General features: G+C 43.5%; 1 protein-coding gene across 1 annotated transcript in view; it reads left to right on the top strand.

Annotated features, from left to right (window-relative positions):
• Positions 1-21073, top strand: part of SSU72 (SSU72 RNA polymerase II CTD phosphatase homolog (S. cerevisiae)) — a 44242-nt gene that overhangs the window by 5561 nt on the left and 17608 nt on the right. Inside the window, exon 2 of the mRNA XM_006885838.1 lies at positions 10639-10782. Coding sequence (XP_006885900.1) covers positions 10639-10782 — 144 coding nt within the window. The remainder of the gene's footprint in view (positions 1-10638; positions 10783-21073) is intronic.

Below are 21073 nucleotides of genomic sequence, written 5' to 3' on the forward strand. Positions count from 1 at the left end.
GGGGAAGGAGGAGAATGTAGAACGTTTCTGTAGGGCCTCTTATACTCTGGATTAAGGTCTCCCTTTGGAACCAATTAACTTGTTTTTGTTAACTGTTGTCCTAGTTGTTAGTTTTTAATGATAATTGGCATTTTGATGTCATACAGAATACATTTTCTATTTTCTTTACATTCTGTAAATCACTGCACTAGATTCTCAGTCTGTTCTCCATTCATGACTGACCGGATTGTTGTGATTTGGGAAGGATGAACTAGAGGCTACAGAAGCACCAGGCTGAAAGTGATAGGCTGACAGTTGTCACCTTGAACTCCTATGTGCCAAGTACTTTCCTGTTTTATTTAATTTCATTTTAGCCTCTCCACTGACCACATTTACATATGGTGAGAAGTCTGAGTCAGGTGATTTCAGGGACTCTGGGGACTTCCTAAGTGAGGGCCGACTTAAGATGGGCAAGCACAGGCTGAGCAGGAGTCCTGGAGAAAAGAAGGCAGTTGAATTTGCTTAGGGCTCAGTCATGAGCACATGTGTTCTGGCCACTCTAGGGCATTGGGTACCTGGATCTCTTCTCACTGCGAGACCCCTCAGAGCTATCTGACTTGCTCACAGTCATGGCTAGTACATGCAAGGCACTGGCTACTAACCTGGATGGTTTGCAGACAGCATACTTGCAGTACCAATGCTTGTCATCTCCAGGTCCCAGAGCACATTCCCTTTACAGGGGAGGAGTGGTTTGTTTTATGTTCCCTCAAAGAGAGAAAATTGGAAGCTGCTTAAGAATGTGAGAGGAGTTGAGATTATGAGAATGCTGACGGTGTGCGCACAGCATGATTGTGTTTTGAAGGCAGGACTTAACACCAGAGGATGTTTGAAGGAAAGTAGATTTCTGCTTAATGAGAACATTGACACAAGACAAGAGATCAAAATAAGAATTCTGTTTGAACACACAATACAGAAGGACCATTTCACTCCACCTTCATTTCAAATGGAAAAACATACAAAGCACAGAGGAAGGTAATTTAGCAGTTTCACACGTGGTCCGTATCAGGGTCTTGCTTTGAAGGAGTCAGTAATCAAGCCACGAAGAAGCCTGTGGATGGTGGTTGTGCGTTGCTAGGCCATTGGAAGTAAAGTGAGGGCCAACTCTGCTGGTCCTATTAGGATGTAGGGACATTTTGTAGGGAGACACTGGGAGACTGACAGTGATTGGGAAAGGATCATTGGCACCTCAAGAAGCAAAGTATGTGCCATGTGTCAGATAGGATGGGACAAGAAAAGCTGTTTATTGACGTGCTCAGAGATCCAGACATTGCCAGTAATGGCATAAAGGCGCTGATGACGTAGTTCATGGAGAGCTGTGCAGAATTCTCTGTTGGGTATTAATATTTCAGAAGAGATGTTTTTACCCAGCTGCCAAAACCAGCAGCTCTTTTTTTTAACAGCTTTTTTTAAAAAAAGGATATATATATATAATTTGCATACTAGCCCATCAGCAGCTTTACAGGAGAAAAGATCTGATAAGCTGATCTGTTCCCATAAAAATGAGGAAGTTGCCATCAAGGTGGCTTCCGGCTCAGTAACCCCATAAACAGAACACTGCCCAGTCCTGTCTCCACAGTCCTGTGCTTGAGCCCATTTTCCCAGCTATTGTGTTACTCAGTCATATTGAGGGCTCTCTTCTTTTACTTGCTGAGTCTAAGCCTGAAGGAGCATTAGTTGCCTGGTGACAAGAAGCTGCGCTCTAATCCTGAAGGCACATGGTTCGAGGCCACAAGCCGCACCACAGGAGAAGGAAGGATGGGCAGTCTCCTGTGGGATTAACTGCCTTGGGAAACCCACTGAAGGATCAGCTGTGGGTTGGTGCTGACTCAGCGGTACACAGCCACAGCTAAGCATGATCTCGTCATGTGGCGTTTTTTTTTTATCTCTTCAGTGACAGGATCCTCATAAAGGATCCTCATAACAAACATGTATACTTCTTATTTTCCACCCCCATGGATAATCCAGATATATATTGGGTGTTGTCATTCTGAGATTCTATTTTGAACTGCCTGCAGTTCAAGCAGGTTTTAGAAGAGGCTGTGGCACCAGGGATGTATCATTGCTTATGTCAGATGGATCCTGGATGAGAGTAAAGAATATCAGAGAAAAGCCTGCCTGTTCTTTATTGACTCTGCAAAGGCATTTGACTGTGGATCATAATAAGTTATGGCTAATATTGAGAAGAGTGGGAATCCCAGAGCATTTAATTGTGCTCATGTGAAACCCCTACCTAGACAAAGAGGCCATTGTGTGAACAGAGCAAGAGAACACGAACTACATGGTTTAAAATTAAGAAAGGAGTGTGTCTGGGTTGTATTCTGTCTCCATACTTACTTAATCTGTGACATTATTTGAGAAAAGCTGGGTTCCATGAAGAAGAATGTGACATCAAGATAGGAGGAATACTCATCAATAACTGGCATTATGCAGATGAGACAACTTGACTTGCTGAAAGTGAGAAGAAATTGAAGCCTTTGTTGCAGAGGATCAAAGAATACAGCCTTTAATATGGATTGCATCACAATGTCAAGAAAACAGAAATTGTTACCATTGGACCGATGGTGGTCATCATATCCTGATGAGAAAAGATTGAAACTGTCAACAAGTTCCACAGTATCTTCAGTACCAACACTCAGGAATCAGGAGAAGTACTGCACGGGGAAGTCGATAGTCAGGGATCTCTCCAAATTATTGAGGAGTAATAATGTCAGTTTGAGGACTAAGGTGCATCTGATTCAGGCCATGGTCTTTCCAGTCACTTGCTGTGAATCTGAGACCTGGACAGTGTGAAGGACTGCCAAAAGAATAAACACATGGCTTAGATAAAGTGCAGCCAGAGTGCCCTTCAGAAGCAAAGATGATAAAGCTTTGCCTCACGTATTCAGGCATGTTGCTGTTCCATGTAGAGGAACATGATGCTCAGAAAGGCAGTGGGTTGACGAAGGAGAGGAAGACCCTCAGCCAGATGGATTGACAACGGTGACTGCTGCAGTGGACTCGTATGTCAGGAAGTGTGAGTATGGCACGAGATAGGACAGGGTTCAGATCTGTTGTTCATACTTGAACGCATGTAATTACAACAACAATATCTGAGATTCTGGTTACACTTCTATAAGACCTGTTCTTTCGACAGTGCGTGGATGTTCAAAATTCTTCAGCAATAACATAATTCAAAGTTGTTACCTGTATGCATTGTCCAATTTTCACATGCATATGAGGGGCCTGAAAATGCCTGCCGGAAAACTGGGACAGCCCTCCATCCTAAATCATTATTGTGATTTGGAGCCAGGTCAGTACACAACATCTCATTTGTCCTCCAGAGAAATTCTAGGCATGCACTGAAGTGGTGGTATAGGCTGTGAGCAACTCATTTGCATTCTGTAAATATTAGCTCATTGTAGACTATTGTCATCAGGTACCTATTTCCAGCTGGTGATCTCACACACAGTGAACAACTGGATGCCTGTTCCTGCCTCGAGGGGTTGCCTGGGTTGGAGCCATTGTGTGCCTCATCTTGTTGAGGGTCTCCCTTTTTCTTTTGCCCGCTATTTTATCAGCCTGAAGTCTTTCTCATGGTGTGTCCAAAGTAAACCAGCAACAGTTTCACTATTCTTTTTTAAGGAGCTTTTCTGCTGCACTTTTTTTTTTTTTAAATTATTTTTTGTGTACTGTCAAATTGGATCTGACTGGTACAGGAGGAGATTGTCCCTCCTCCAGCAGACCATCTGGTGGATTCAAACCGCATGCCTCTGATTGCAGTGCAGCTTCTTGCCACTAGGCCACCAGAGATCCCTGGCTGCACTTTTCTAAGGCAATGTATTCCTCCTTCTAGTAGATAGATTGTGCTGCCTCGAACACAGGTTACCTTTTCAGAAGGTGGCATTTCTATTTTCAACCAAAATAAATGAGATGATTATAACTATTGCTAATTAAAATAGGGAGAGAAAATAACACTTGACCGTTATTTGGATATTTTCTGAACAGTTCTTTCTAATATTCCTAACATTTGAGCAGCTGTTGTATGGGATAAAATGAAGACAATTCCATTTCTTAGATTTTAATATTTTCTGTGATAGATCCTTTCTGATTATTAATGCTTGTAATGACATCTGATAAAGCACTTACTTGACTGGAAGATTATTTTGTGTGGGAAAGCGTTCTGGTTATCAAAAGAACTTCCTAGCACTCAGTCTCAGCTCTCATACTGCACCATGGGCCCAGCACATGATGAGCTGCAGTGGCCTCAGCTCAAGAACCCTGCTTTGGCTGCTCCTTAACCTTTTTTTGCCAAGGGATGCCAAATGTTTGCAAGTGGCAGAAAAAGGTAAGGAGTGAGAAGTAGCTTTTGCTGTTTGGGAACATTTTGTTGGGGAAGTCAGACTACCTTCTATTATTTCCGTATACACTTAAAAGTAACATTGCAGGAAGTAGCAAAGAGGGAACATGAAGAAAAAGGAAATTCATAGCATTTACTCCTGTGCTACTACTGAATTATATTTAAATTTTTACTTTACTCCCTTAATTACTTTGAGTGATACTAGTGTTTAACTAATCTTAAGACATGCTTAAATGAACAGTGAGGATGACTTCAGGGGTATGGACATGAAGGTCTCCTGCAGTCACCACCACATGGGTCTTCCAAGTCTGAGTGTGTCCCCCTTGAGTCCCTGTAAGATCTGTATCACTCAACACAAGAAACCTTGCTCAGGTCCAGGCTGGACCATGAAAGGGTGGCGTGTCTCGGGACATCAGTAGGGCGGCATGAGGGTAGCTGACCTTCAGGTACCTTTTAGCAGATGGATCTGTCTTAGGAAGAGTCCCTGCCTGGCTCTTGAAGATTTACTCTTGCTTAGTTATCTTTATGATCATCTGTTCTTTGACATGTAGACTGTTAAAGTAAAGAATGTTCCATTTGAACACACAGTGGCAGAACGATCAAAGAAATAGATCAAAAAGCTCAGTAAACAGAATTCTGGTAGAGAGTAAAATCCATGTTGAATTGAGTGATGTCCTTGACAAGTCACTGTTAAAGTGTGGCCTGGTTCTTTCCTGGCTCATTTCAGACATCACCTGCCTCTGACCCACAAGCCCCTTTAAGCTCCTTCCTGTTTCCTGTGGCTGGACTGGGCTGCACATCTGGATAGACTGCCGACTTGCTCAAGAATATCTTCCTCTTCTCTCCAGCCACTTGCTGGGAGTGGCCTCCGCCTACCTGCTCCATGTTAACTAAGACAGTTTTGTGTCTTTGTCATAGCTCACAGCCTTACATGAGCCACTTACTTGATTAACCCTGATCCCAGCATGCATCACAGTGCTGGGCACGGGGTGGGTACTGGGCATTCATAGTTTGAATGTGTGAATGGGGAAAGGACTGGGGGGCATAGCTGAACTGAAGGCAGACCCCAGTGATAGTGGTGGGGAAGCTTTGCCAGGCGTGCCCCCCCCACTCCACCCCACCGTGGAATGGGCAGGCTAGAAGGGCCTGGGTGCTTCACGGGTACTACTTTGCTGGATGTCCCTGCCTGAGCTTCTGACCTGGAACACATTCATCCACTGTTTATCACCTAGAGGGGTGAGCCTCGTGTTAGCGGTTGTGGGGTTGGGAGGCAATGTACCCCTAAAGTGGGAAAGTTGCTCTTAAGAGCAACTTGAAGCATCTTAATTAATTGTTGGGGTGTCTTACAGACTTTGGCCTCAGAGCCTGTGGGTTCTTTGGGAAGAGCAGCCCTGGTGGTGGGTGAAAGACAGATATGGTAGCAGGATGCCTCAGTGGGACTTCCTCAAGAAGGAGTAAGTGATGAGGTGAGAGCCTCACAGAATGTTCCGGCAGCCACAGCCCCTTGAGACAGGTAGCCCTGAGCTACTAGTGAAATAAGGCCAGAGGACAGAAGCATGTGGTGGCTCAAAGGCTCCAGAGCCTGTCTCTTGGAAGTCCCTGTCACTTGATGGCTAATCTGAGGCAGTGGAGCAAGCCTTGACCTCTCCTGTGCATGTCCTTTGTTGACCGTGGTGTGCGGTTGTTAGCTGCTGCCTTCCAGTTGCTAGCCGCTGCATATGACTAGTGCCTTGCTGGCGAAACTAAAGCTCCCTCACAGAATGGGACGTGTGTTCTGCCAGGAAAATGTTTCTTTTGTAAATGTTCAGAACTGGAGAGGAGATGTTCAGTGTGCAGGTGTTCAAAATGCCCTTACCTGGATGTACTGGGGCTGCGACCAGCACTGGCCATGGCCAGCAGCAGGCCCTTCTGGCTTACTTTTTCTGAGACTTGTCATTATGACCAAACCTAGAAAGCTTTTGTTGGGTTGTTTGTGGTGTGGTGTTTTTTTTTTTTTTAAGTTACATAATTTTATTACAAGAATCAGATGCATTTTGAAATCAGATGCATAGGAGTTGACCGGCCTCATATCTGTAGCTGGGAAACTAGCTATCACTCATCAGCCTGCTGGAGCGTTCCTTTTTCGAAAACATAGGTACCATCTGAAAATTTTCAGGTTCCTTGTTTTTAACTGTTGTAGCTTGCTGAATCAAAACAGCTGAATTTGATACAAACTCAATGTCATTTCCTTCAAGAATTAACTCATCTTTCTGAGCTTTGAGATACTGCACAAGCAACACTGGTCTTCATTTGAACTTCGAATGTATTTTTCACCCAAGAAGTTTCGAATTTGAACCAGAGGTCCACTCTTGAATCACAACGTTGATGGGGAAATGAGCATACACAGACCTCACCTTGTAACGAAAGTCCAGTGTAACACCCTTGATCATGTTCTGTACGTGGCTACAGATGCTGCAAACAGTAGCCAGTTCCTTGCTGTTTCCCCACCATTTGTCAATACGAAGCTCATCTTTTTCTTTCCAAGAAGACTGAGCTCTACATTGATGTGATTGAAGTCCCTCCGCAAGGTTCCCTGCGGGCCTTTCCCGATAACTGTGCGGCCCTTCAGAGGAATGTTGACAGTCTAGTTCCTGAGAATGGTCTTCATTCTCGCAGTTAATGTGGCAAAGAGTGTAAGTTTTATTTTTTGTTTCTTTTGGTTTATTTACACAGTTGAGGGGCACATGGACTTACTGATTGTTAATCTGCTGGCTGGTTGATGACGTAGACAGCATTTAGGGGTGGGACGGGCTACCTGTGGCAAGATAGAGGAGGTGACTAGTTTAACTCAAACTCTGTGTAGATACTGTTTTTCACACTGGTTCGTTCTTCCCATTTCCTTCAACTCCCCCACCCCCAGCCTTTTTATTTTTTTCTTTCACGTCAGACGGGTAGTGTGCCTATGTCGGAAGAAGGTTAAAGTGTGGCACATGTCACACAGAAGCACGAACACCTATTCATCATGCTTATGAAACAGAAAAGGATCAGAGCCATTATTTTTTCAAATTAGTTTGAAAATGTGATACTTTGTCTGAGTAACCAGGCAGGGGTATAAGAGGGTGGCCGTGGATGCCTGGCTCTGCTTGAAGGCTATAGTCACGTACTCTGCTACATCCTGTCCTGCCAGAGCCATCTGAGCCCCATGAACCTGGACTCAGGGGAGCTGCATCCACACCTGCTTCCTTCAATTGGAGGCTGTTCAGTTCAGCCTTCCAACCCCACCCTTTCCCAGTTGAAGTGTCTTACTGAGGGCATGTCATGTGTACAGCGGTGAACCTCTTCCTTTATTTGAAAACCGCATGTGCATGCCCTGTGGGAAAGGTTTGTGGTTATGAGGTTACTTGTTAGAGGTGATGTGCAGTTGTCAGTTGCTGATCCTGCCACACTTTGCTGAACTTAGTTCCCTACCTGCCGCTGTGCCACAGTTTAACAGCTGCTCTGTAGTCTCACATGTCTTAAACTTTTCAGGGACGGTTTACCATGGACCTAAGAGCATAATATTGTGTACATGCATTACTGCAAGTGGACAAGACAGTCTCCTGACCTCGTGGTGCGAGCATTGTGGGAGAGAGCAGACCTTCTAGACTCTCTCAATATATGTGTCATTGTTTTGCTTTTTTCTATGAGTAAGGAGGAACATTGTGTTTATGTGCTTAAGACCATTTCCTTTCTTTAATGTTCAGCTTTAGAGATTATTATTGTTGTGTACCTTTGAGTCAGAACTGACTCATATAATTGCATAAGAGGAGTTGATTACCCATCTTTTTCCCTTGGAACAACTGGTGGATTCAAACAATGTGCCTTTGGCTTGGCAACACAGTTCCTTCCCACTAAGCCACTAGAGCTCCCTTGAGATTATTGGTGATGGTGACCATTGAGTCGAGTATAACTCATAGTGACCCCATGAACAACAGATCTGAACCTTATCCTATCCTGTGCCATCCTCTGTATTTCGGACCTACCTGAGCCCATTGCTGTAGTCACTGTGTCAATCTTTCTGGTTGAGGGTCTTTCTCCCCACCCCCCTTTCAAGTATGATACCTCTCTTCACAGAATAGCCTCTCCTTAGAACATGCCCTAAGCTTGTGAGATGCCACTTTGTCATCCTCGCCTCCATGGAGCACTCAGGCTGCACCTTCTCTAAGATGTACCTGTTCTGTTGACAGCCCGTTGGCTATTTAGCACTCTTCCCCAACACTGTAGTTCAAAGACATCTGTTCTTTTCCTGTCATCTTTATTCATTGTCCAGCTCTCAGATGAATAGCAAGTGATTGAAAAGACTGTGATCTGAATCAGACTCACTTCATTCCTCAGATAGACATTCATTGCTCCTCAATAAAATTTGGAGATGTCCCTCACTGCAGACTTTCCCTGTGTAATATATGTACTAACTGCTGGTACCAAGGGTATTGAGTGTGGATCCAAGTAAGATGAAGTTATAAACAGTTTGACTCTTCACCATCTGTCCATCCATCTTCACCATCGTTCCAGTGGTGAGAATTTTCGTTTTCTTGACATTGAGATGCAATCCATATTGAAGGTTGTGTTCTTTGATCATTGCCACCAAGTGCTTCAAGTCCTCATTGTAAGCAAACTAATAATTGGGATTATCAGTCATGATCTACTCCACTATACAAATGTCTCCAAATATTTGGGCTAATGATTTCATTGAAACTGTCCTGCACACAGGAGGACATGAGCAGCATCCCTGCCTCATGATGACTCAGCATCATTTGCACCTCAAGTTGTGACAGCCAGCTCTGTCATTAGGCATTGCCTGACACCTCTGGGGCTGAAACAGAACACATGGGCAGACTTGAGACACTGTAGCTTATACCCCTGTTTGTGGGCTGGTCCCATAGGTCAATGAGGCAAGCTGAGAATGTCGAGTCTCACAGCTTGGGGTCAGCCTGCGTCCCTCCCGAACCTTGTAAATGTGACTCGGGCCAGGGAACTGTTCTATTTGGACACAGAGTTTACCTCTTTTGACTCTTTCGAAGAACACAAGTTCTAAACTAACTGTTGTAAAAGTAGAAATGTGGCTGTTGGCAATGACAGAAGAGTCTTGATTTTAATTTGCATATGGAGGAGAGATACCTTTCTTCTAGTAAATTACTGTTCGAGCTTTAGATGACATTTCTTCCCACAGTTAAAATTGTCCTCTCAGTTTTCATTTCGTGCACCTCACATGTTAAGCCTCTGCTGCTCTGTCAGCGTGTGGCTTCCTGGTTTCTCAGCAGTGCAGGTCAGTTTATTATGTTGAACTTGTTAAGAGTCAGAGAGCAAAAACCTCAGCTATTGCAACTGCTTCTTGTTAACCTGAGCTTTGTTCTTAACCTGTGTTTATCCACATAACCCGCTAACAGCCAAAGAGATGTTCCGTGTATGTGGGAGGATCCTTTGTACATGGTGCTCCCATGTCTGTACATGATGCTCCCAGTATTAGAAGTCAAGCCATATTCTGTAAAGAAGAGATGCTTCTCTGGAAACTGGGAAATGAAAGGGATGGGGTTTCCTGTGTTGCAAGTACATGCACACAGCACTTAAGAGGCATCTTGGGAATCAGAAAAACATGTCTCGTGACCTAATGGTAAGGAGTTATGCTGCCAACCCAAAGGCACACAGTTCAAATCTATCAGCTACTCTGCAGGAGAAAGATGGACTGTCTCTCTAAGATTTATGGCCTCTGAAAACGTGCTGGAGAGCCAGCCGTCAGTCAGTTCTCACTCAGTGATGCATAACATGAATCCTGCAGGAAGGCCAGGACATATTGTGAGACAACCCTGGTGTTCTAAATGGAATAATCCAGCTGGAATAAGCTCATTCCATGTGTCAGGCAGCCTTTGACAGAGAGCAGGTGATGATCAGCCCTTCATCTTCCATGTGGACTAGTTTCCTCTAGCTTTTTAGAATACTTTCGAATAAAACTAAAATAATAAATGTTTCTCGGCGAGCTCTGGTGGCCTAGTGGCAAGAAGCTGCACTGCAATCCAAGAGGTGCACAGTTCGAATCCACCAGATGCTCTGCTGGAGAAGGAGGAACAATCTCCTCCTGTACCAGTCAGATCTGATTTGACGGTACACACAAAAAAATAATAAAAAATTAAAAAAAAATGTTTCTCACAACAAGTTACTGACCATGTCCTTTTCCCAATTCATGCGTCTTGTTTGAATTGAATTTCATTTAATCTAATGTGACTCTTTTTTCCTTTTGTGTCTTTCAGCAAACGAGGATTCAGTGTGCGCTCCTTTGGGACAGGGACACATGTGAAACTCCCAGGACCAGCCCCAGACAAGCCTAACGTCTACGATTTCAAAACCACATATGATCAGATGTACAATGATCTTCTTAGGAAAGACAAAGAACTGTATCCCCGAGGATGGCCCTTTAAGCCCTGTGGTCATCTCTGGAGGTGTCCTGTGCTGCGTATGCCCCACCCTGGCGTTAGTTGTAGGCAGGTGTCCTTCGAGAGCCGGGAGGAGGCGGAAGTGCTGCTTCTCTCACTTGCTGAGTCATGGTGCATGCGGTGATAAAACACTTCACTCCCTCTTTTTCTTCTTCCTTTTCTTTTCTTTTTTCCTTTTTTTGAGAGAGGTTTACATAATCCTCAAAACCACTTTTCTTTTCTTGGTGCTCACTGGATAGTCCCAGTATTAGAAGAATCTGGGCGTTGGACTTCCAGGGGCACAAGACATGTCACACAGAGGGATTGACGGGGTGTGGAACCAGGGCTGAAAGGACGAGGCTAGCAGGAGCCACAGATCACCTGTGCTGCCACAGTGCCAGGCTACCTCATGTTCAGTGTGATGTGTACACACGTGTGCTGGTGCACCTGTGCCGGTACACGTGTGACTGAGAGACTCCACGTACCTGCCTGCTTATGTTTTTGGAGGGGTCAGGTAAAGAGGGCCATGTCCTTCCTATCCGTGTGTCACCAATTTATAATTTGGAAGAACTTAATTTGCAGGCTCTGGTAGTGTAGATCCCGTAGGGAAATTGCATGCTAATCCAAAGGTAGTCCTCTTTGGTGGTTCGAATCCACCAGCAGCTCTGAGGGAGAACGATGGGCAGTTTCCTCCCATGTGATTTACAGCCTCTGAAACATGCTGGAGGGTCAGCTTTGAGTCTGTTCCGACTGAATGGCAATGAGTTCATTTTGTATGTATGGTTTTTGTTTGGGTGGGGTTTTTTGTTTTGTTTTTTAGTTTATTCAAAGAAGAGTAAAAATAGATTGCATCTGCTACTTATATTCTTATACAAAGAAAAGATATTTTTAAAAAGTATTATTGACTGTGACTCTAAATATGTCCTGATAAAGGTGACTGAAGTTTGATCAGGGCACCTCATGGTCCTCTCCACATTTATCCTAAGTTCCTGGACCCTCTTTGTTACAAGTTGTGATAATAGTGCTTAGGGTGGGGACCAAGCATATAGGGATGTAAACATGTAATCAGAAGTTTGTTTTCTTACATTGGTACTTTGGCCGTTTCAATAAACTGGATGTGTTTGCACATCTGTAGATTATTTAAATAGCCAGGCATGGCCTTGGGGTCCTTCTAAATGTAAAATCAGATCCCAACATTTATGGCCCCTTATGCCCTCTCTACTATCCTGCTGCATTCAGACATTGTGGGCAGGGAAAACCTGCGACAAAGGCAGTGAAATTGCATGTCATGTTGACCCCAAATGGAGCTGGAGTGTGCCCTGTAAAGCAACAGTGAGTCCAGGGCCAGGTGGGGCCCTGGCAGCATGTGAGTATGTGAAGGTGTAAGCAGAAGGCAGATCTGATGGTCCCTTGTGAGGTAATACATGTCACAACTGTGCGCTCTAGTGTGCTGTAAATCCCGGGTCACCCTCTAATTTCCAAGCAGCCCTTGGCTCTGGCATCCTGGGTAAGCCAGGAGGGTGGAACTCTGTCTAGGTTGTTGAGCAGCAGCTCTGGAAGGCTACTGTGCATCTCCTGGTGAGGCTGCCCTTCATCCTGCTCTACATCAGTCACTTAACCAGAATAAGCAGCCTGGTAACAAAATCCCTTCCTTGAGAATATTGTTTGGGGCTCAGGACTTCTGTGTTCTTGAAGAAAGATAGTGGTCGTAGTCCCAGACTTTCCTTTCTTAGGTGAGACGCCTGGTATGCAGTGAGCTGCTTGAGGTCCCTCAGTTCTGGAAATGTCCTGCCATTGAGTTAGCCCCACTCTTTGTTAAAAAGCTGTGCTTAGGATGAGATAACATGACAGCAGACAGCACAACATGAGTGATCAGCCTCTTAACTTACAGGCTGTCTGGGACTCAGCTGTGACCAGGGTTCTGAGAAAGGGCAGTGTTCTCATTTGCTTTCAGAAAGGACCAATGCAAAAAGAAAAAGACCAAAGCCCATTTTAACAGTCACACCTACTGATCTAGGGGTAGGGGTGATAGTCTGCATGTCCCAGGCACCTTAAAGGAGGGAGCATGGGGTGGGTTTTTTCAGAATTCAGAACCTCCTTTAAAGGGTGACTTCACAGAGGTAGGTGGTTTCTTGTTAAGTGTCCTATCTGTCCAGAAGGACTGTGTACATGCATGTTTGGGAGTGTGTGCTCAGTGTCTGCGTGGGGCGATGTGTACGTGTGTGCGCACGTGTGCTTGACTGCACATCCCTTTGCAACTGAGAAGTATGGCTCCTCAGGCTCTATGCTCATTCTCTGTGTGGCCAGAGACCTTGGTCCTCTGCCCTTTGAGGTAAAGATCCCAGCATCTACCTCCTAATATTCCTGAGAGTTTGACCAATTAGACTGTGGGACTGAATGTTCATTAAACCTTCAGTAAATTGTGGCCCATTGTCTTACTGGTTGTTGTATGCAGTCAGGTTGAAACCAACTCACAGCTGGCTCTCCAGCAGGTTTCCTGAGGCAGAAAATTGCGCAGGAGGTAACTGTCCATCTTTCTCCCATGGAGTAGCTGATGGATTCGAACTGCATGGCTTTGGGGTTGCAGCACAGCATCTTATCACTAGGCCACCAGAACTCCCATGTCTCATCAGTAATACTGAAATACTGTTTTTAAAAAATCATCGGCCTTATTAGATTCATTCCCTCCTGCATGCCTCTCTCCCCGAGAAAAAAAGCAAAAAATAACTTCGCAGGAATAAGAGATTCCTACTCAAACCCCTTCATAGAACTGTGAACCTCCTGTGTGGGGTCTCCAGGGGAGGAATGTTCAGGTTCGCACGCGCGTGTGTGTGTGTGTGTGTGAGAGAGAGAGAGAGAGTGTGTAAAAGTCGACTAATTGCACCAACTCTAGTTAGTGAAGGTGGATAGTAGAGGTTATCAGCCGGTTAGTAGGGTTATGTTTGCATTTCCCTTGTCAGAAGTGGGCAATATTTATATATAAGGACCAGAGGTGGGACATGGCCCTCAAAGACAGATGAGAATGGTGCTCTGTAAGGGGCACTATCTATTTTTTATAAGGTTGTGTGCTGGTCAGTGAGTTCTGACTCCTAGTGACTCTGGAAGACTGTTGGAACTGCCCTATAGGCTGTAAATCCTAATGGAGAGAATGCTGCGTCTTTCTCCAAGAAATTACCATTGTTTGTGCTGTCAAGTCAGAACCAACTCTTCGCAGACCTTCCAGCAGGTTTTCAGAGGCTACTTAATCACACAGAAGATTCTATATATTTCTTCTGCGAAGCAGCTGGTGGATTTGAACTTCTGCCTTTGGGATTGCAACACAGTTTCTTATCAATAGGCCATCAGAGCTCCAAGAAATTACTGTGTGAGATCAAGTCACTGAGCCATTAGTTAGCAGTCAGGTGCTTCAAACCATTGTGCCACTAGGGCTCCTTGATAAAAACTTTGAGATTCTCATTCCCTATGATTTTTCTGTTCAAAATATACAACTTAATGGTTTTTCATATACTCTCAAGGGGGTACAACCATCATCACAATTTTTGAACATTTTATCATCCAAATCCATAAACAATTTTTCAGCCCCAAATGACCACTAGTCCTGGTGGTCTCTGGATATGCCTCTTTGATCCTTTCTTGGAAAGACATTCAAATAATATGTGGCCTGAGGTGTCCTCCTCCTTTTCCTTAGAATATTTTCAAGGTTTGTTCGTATCAGACCTTGTGTGTAATTATCCATTTTCCCTCTTTACCTTGAACTACTTTTTCTCCCTTCTCTTTACCTTAGATTTGTCTTGAACACAGAGTAATTTTGAACTGAACATTTTACTCTCCGAGTTGTAGGATCTATTTGGACGGTCAGATTTCTATATCTTTTACCTGATCTACTACATATGGTTAAACTTCTTTCTGGAATTTTTTTTTTGTTTGGTTGGTTTTTTTTAGGGGAGGTGGGGCAGTCAGGAAGTTTGTATTTTTATCTTTGAAAGTCTTACATAATGAGGAATGCTGAGCTTATATGGGGCTCTATATTTTTTTTGTAGGAGAAGTTGAGTTTTAGTCTGAATATCATTTAATACTTGTTACTGATAAGTGTTGCCGAGTACAACTCACAAAGATCCTGTGAACAATAAGTCTGGACCTTTTTGTGTCCTGTGCCATCTTTATCATCCCCGGCACACTTGCTGAAGTCACTGTGTCATTCCATCTCGGTGAAGGTCTTCCTCTCTTGCTGACTCTCTTTTTCTTAGCATGATGTCCGTTTCCAAAGAATAACCCCCTCCTAACAACATGCCCAAAGTAAGTGAGACAAGGTTTCATCATCCTTGATTCCAAGGAGTATTCTGGCGGCACTTTCTTCAAGATAAATCTGTTATTTTGGCTGTGCATAGGATTTTTGGTATTCCTTCAACAACACCACAGCTCAGAGACATCAGTAATTCTTCTGTCATCCTTATTTATTGTCCAGCTCTCAAATTCATAGCAAGTGATGGAAAAGACCATGGCCTGAATCAGAGATTACCTTACTCTTCAGACTGACATCACTGCTGCTTAGCATTTCAGAGAGGTCTATGACAACAGACTTGCCCAATGCAATATGTCTCCTGATCTCCAGACTCCTGGAACCAAGGGTACTGATTGTGGATCCAAGTAAGATGAAGTCTTTGACAACTTCATTCTTTCCTTCATCTATCGTAATGTTGCCTGTCAGGCCAGTGGTAAGGATTTTTGCCGCCTTAATGTTGAGATGTAACCCATATTGAAGCCTGTAGTCTTTAGTCTGCCACAAGCATTTTATGTCATACTCACTTTCAGCAAACGGAGTTAACGTCATCTGCAAAAAAAAAAGCACCACTACCCTATGAACAGGATTGGAACCTTGCCTATCCTGCACTGTTCTCATAATCTCTAACATGCTTGAGCTCGTTGTTACAGTCACTGTGTTTTTCCCATCTTGTTGAAGGATTTCTTTGATCCTCTACTTATCCCAGCATACTGCCTTTTTCCAAGACCTAACATGCTCAGAGTATATGAGGCAGTTTCATTGTCTTCGTCTTTAAGGAGCACCCTAGCCAGACTCCCCCAAGACCCCTTGGTCTTTTGCCTCTCACTTGTGTAGTCAGTGCTCTTTGCCAAAAGACATCATTAGGGAACTCTGGTGGCCAGAAGCTGTGCTGTAGTCTCAAAGGCGCACAGTTCAAATCCACCAGATGCTGTGCTGGAGAAGGAGAGGCAATCTCCTGTGCCAGCTGGATCTGATTTGATGGTACCAAAAAAAACCCCCCACATTTCATTGTTCAGCTTTCAGATGCATAGCAAGCAATTGAAAAATAGTATGACGTGGATCAGGCTTATATTAGTCTTTAAACTGGTATCTTTGCTCTTTAAAGAGGTGCTTGACAAAAGATTTTTCCAATGCAGCATGCCTTTTGATTTCTTGGTTGCTACTACTGTATTGATTATGGAGTCAAATAAGATGAAATCGTTGACAACTCCAGTCTTCTCCATCTCTTATGTTGTCATTAGGTGCTGTTGAGTACGACCCATAGCAACCCTGTAAACAATAGATCTGAACCTTGTCCTATCCTGTGCCAACCTTGAACTTTCTGATGAGCTAAAACCTGTTGGAGCAATCACTGTGTGAGTCTATCTGGTTGAAGATCTGCCTCTCTTTCACTGACCTTTCCAAGCATGACGTCCCTCTTCAAGGAATAGCCTGTCCTAGCAGTGTACTCAAAGTACATGAAACTAAGCTTCATCAGCTTTGCCTGCAAGGGGCACTGTACTGCCCTTTCTCCAAGACCTGTTTGTTCTTTTGATAGACCGCGGGATATTTAGTAGTAGTCTCCAACACCAAAGCCCAAAGGCATTAATTCTTTTGCCATCATTATTATCCCGCTCTCAGATACATAACAAGTAATCACAAAGATCATCGCCCAAATCAGACACATGGTCCTCAACTGACAATCTCGCTCAATAATTTAGAGAGGTTCCTTGCTGCAGACTTTGCCAGTGTAAATAAGTCTTCTGATTTCCTGGTTGCTGGTACCAAGGGTGTTGATTATGTATCTAAGTAAAATGGAAATTGTTGAAAATGTCAATCTTTTCTCCATCTATCATGATGTTACCTGTTGGTCCATTGGTAAGAATTTTTTGTTCTCTTGACACTAAGATGTAATCCATATTGAAGGCTGTATCCTTCAATCTTCAGCAAGTGTTTCAGGTCTTCCTCATTTTTAGGAAGCAAAGTTGTATCATCTGTATACAGATTATTGATGAGTCTTCCCCAATCCTGATGTCACCTCCTCCTTTATAGTCTTAGCTTCTTACATAATTTACTCAGTGTACAGACTGTATAGATACGGAAAGAGGATCCCATCCTTAACACACCTTTCTAATTTTAAACCTTGTAGTGTTCCATGTTTCATTGACTGCAAAGGCTTTTGACTGTGGATCACAAGGTGTGGCTGACTTAGAAGAATAGGAATCTCAGAACATTTGATTGTGCTTATGAGAAACCTATACTTGAACTGAGGCAGGCGTCAGAGGAAGGAGACAGTGCATGGTTCATAATTGGAAAGGTTGTGCCAAGGATGTATCCTGTCATCTGAGACACTGTGGTGTATAAGGAGGAATGTGGCATCAGAATGGGAGGAAGATTTCATCAACAGCCTGCGTTGTGCAGATGACTCAACCCTGCTTGCTGAAACTGAGGAGGACCTGAAGCACTTGCTACAAAGGTCAAGGACTGCATGCAGCCGTCAATATGAACTGAAGCTCAACATCAAGAGGACAAAGATTCTTTGCCACTGGGCCCATTGGCAGCATCAGCATGGATGGTGAAGAGATTGAAATACTTAACAGTTTTAGTTTGCTTGGCCCCACAGTCAACACTCTTGGTACCAGCAGCCAGGAAATAAGAGACAAATTGCATTGGGAAAGTCAGCTGTGAGGGACTTGTAGAGTACTGAAGAGCAGCAACGTCTGGGGACTTAAGTTGGTCATGATCCAGGCCATAATCTTCACAATTGCTTGCTGTGCATCAGAGAGCTCTGCAATGACGAGGGAAAATAAGAGAATTGATGCCTTTGAGCTGTGGTGCTTGAGAAGAGTGTTTAATATACTGTGGACTGCTAGGAGAACAAACAGGTTCATCTTGGAGAGGGTGAAACTGGGCTGCTCCTTGGAGGCATGGATTTTGAAGCTTTGACATACTTTGGACATGTTACAGGAAGGGACCAGTCATCGGAAAGGGACATCATGCTTGGGAGGGTGGAGGGACAATGCAAGAGAAGACGACCCTCAAGATGAATCGATTCAGTAACTGGGGTAATAGGGGTAGTTGTGTCAGAGACACCAAGATTGGCACAGGATAGAGCAGGGTTTAGGGCTATTGTACATAGGGCCGCTATGAGTTGTAAGTGACTGGATGGCACATAACAAGTGTTTCCTTGTTCTATTTGCACAACAGCCTCTTAATCTAGGTATGGGTTTCACGTGAACACAATTAAGTGGTCTTGGATTCTCCTTAGGGTTAACCATGATTCACACAGTCAAATGCCTTTTCATAGTCAATGAAGCATAAATAGACATTCTTCTGTTTTATTTACTTTTAACCAGGATTCATCTGAAGTCAGCAATGATTGTTGCCATGGCTGCTTCTAAATTCTGCTTGAACTTCTGGCAATTCCCTATGTTAGTACTAGCTATTTTTGAATGATCTTCAGCTTTATTTTGCTTGCATGTGATACAAATGATACTGTTTAGTAGTTGCCATATACTGTTGGATCACCTTTCCTGGAATGAGAGAAATGCAGATCTCTTTACAGTCAGTTGGCCAGATAGCTGTTCTCCAAATTTCTTGGCATAGACTCACATCCAGGGCGTCATCTGTTAAACATGTCAATTGCTATCTCATCTTTTCCTAGGACCTTACTTTTAGCCAGTGTCTTCAGTGTAGCTTCAACTTTTTCCTTCATTATCACTGGTTCCTTCTCATACAGTGCTTCCTGAAATTTTTCAGTATCAGCCAATTCTTTTTGGTACAGTGACTATTCCCTCCATCTTCTTTTGATTCTTCCTGGATCGTTCCACATATTGCTCATATTGTTAAGTGCCATCCAGCCAGGTATGACTTATCGCAACCCTATGAACAGATCTGAACCCTGTCCTATCCTGTCCCATCCTCACACTTCCTTACACATTAGAGCCCATTGCGCCAGTCACTGTGTCAATCCACCTGATTGAGCGTTGTCTTCTCTCTCTTGTCTACCCTCTACCCTTAAAAGCATGATGTCCCTTTCCAAGGAACCGCTGCTCCTAGCAACATGATCGAAGTGTGTAAGAGAAGCTTTATCATCTTTGCCTCTAAGGAGCACTCTGGCTGTACTTTCTCCAAAACATAAACTTTTGTTCCTTTGGCAGTCCATTGGATAGTCAGAAAACCCTGTGAACATTAAAGGAACATAGATAGTCACTGCCCATAATAGCATCCTTCAGTATTGCAGCTTGAGGCTTAAATTTGTTTTTCAGTTCTTTCAGCTTGAGAAGTGCAGAGTGAGTGCTTTTTATTCTCCAGTTCCAGCTCTCTGCACATTGCATGATAATAACTTTGTCTTCTTGAGCTCTCCTTTGAAATCTGTTCAGCTCTTACTTCAACGTCTATTTGTTTTGGCTTCTTGACGTTCTAGTGCAATTTAAAGTCTATTCTGACATCCATTACATTTTTTTCTTCTCTGTCTTTTGTTCTCTTTGTGGATGATATCCTTGATGTTATCCCACAACTCCTCTGATCTTTGGTCATTGGTGCTCAGTGCTTCAAATTATTTTTAAGATTATTTTTAAAATTCAAGTGGAATAGACTCAAGACCATATTTTGATTCTCATGGAATTGCTTTTATTCAACCTTAATTTGAACTCGCACATGAGCCATTCATGGTCTTTTCCACAGTCTACCCCTGACCTAGTTTTAACTACTGATACTGAGTTTCTCCAACGATTCCTCCCACAGATGTAGTCTAATTGCTGTGCAGTCTATCAGATGAGGTCCATGTGAAAAGTCGCCCCTTTTGTGCTTTTTTTAAAAAGTTTATTTGTGGTTAATAAATTATTGAACATACAAATTCAGTTATTCTAATTCCAGACTCATTCTGTCACCAAGTCCATACTTTCCAATTACCATTCCTTCTTCATTATTTCCAACATTTGCATTCCGGTCACCAGTTAACACATCTTGATTGTATGTTTGGTCAATTTTGGACTATTAAGATTTTGTAAATACCCTAGAATGTCAATGTTCATTTTCTCATTCCCTTTTCACAACTAGTTTTCTAGCATTCAGGCTACATACATGTTAAAATTATTAAAGGACATTTGCCCCTGTTTTTCTTCACTTTGATTGACTTTGTATCTGGACTCTACCTCTATTACTATAACTATCAGTGTTCCTTTGCTGTTCGTACAGTTTTCTGACGCCGGCTAGTTAAGAAGCGGGTGGCTAATCCTGCTTTCTAGTCTGTCTTAATCTGGGAATTCTGCTAAAACCTGTCCATCATGAGTACCTTTGTGGTTATTTCACAGACTGGTGGCATAGCTTTCAGCATCACAACAACAAGTTATCTTGGTACAGCAAACTGACAAGTGCTCTACTAATTACAACAGTGAATTTCCCTGATAAACTGACAGTTTAGTGTTAGACCTCTACTAGCATATCAGGCATACAAATATCATAATAGTCATATACAATGACCAAATGAGAGAGAAGAGAGAGTCTACAGTTAAGGACCTCTCCAAATTATTGAGATGTCAGTTTGAGGACTAAGCTGTGTCTAATTCAGGGCATGGTCTTTCTGTTCACTTGCTATGCATCTGAAACCTGGACAGTAGATAGGGAGGAAAGAATTGATGCCTTTGAGAAAAGCACCAAACATAGCATGGACTGCCGAAAGAACAAGTATGTGTTTGAGAGGGTGTGGCCGTAGTTTTCTTTGGAGGCAAGGATTATGAGGCTTTGTGTCATGTTGTTGTTGTTATGTGCCATCGAGTCGCCTGCGTCTCATAGCGACCCTGTGTACAACAGCCCTAAACTCCGCTCTGTCCTGTGCCAGTTGCACTGTCTCAGACACTCCCATCCCAATTATCCCAGTCACTGAATCATTCCACCTCATAGAGGGCCTTCCTCTCCTGCGCTGTCCATCCACCCTCCCAAGCATGATGTCCCTCTCTAAGGACCAGTCTCTCCTCACAACATGTCCAAAGTAAGTTAGACGGAGCCTCA

The sequence above is a fragment of the Elephantulus edwardii genome, unplaced genomic scaffold (genome assembly GCF_000299155.1).
Source record: "Elephantulus edwardii isolate Elephantulus edwardi_28Jun2011 unplaced genomic scaffold, EleEdw1.0 scaffold00045, whole genome shotgun sequence".
In the NCBI taxonomy this organism is placed as follows: Eukaryota; Metazoa; Chordata; class Mammalia; order Macroscelidea; family Macroscelididae; genus Elephantulus; species Elephantulus edwardii.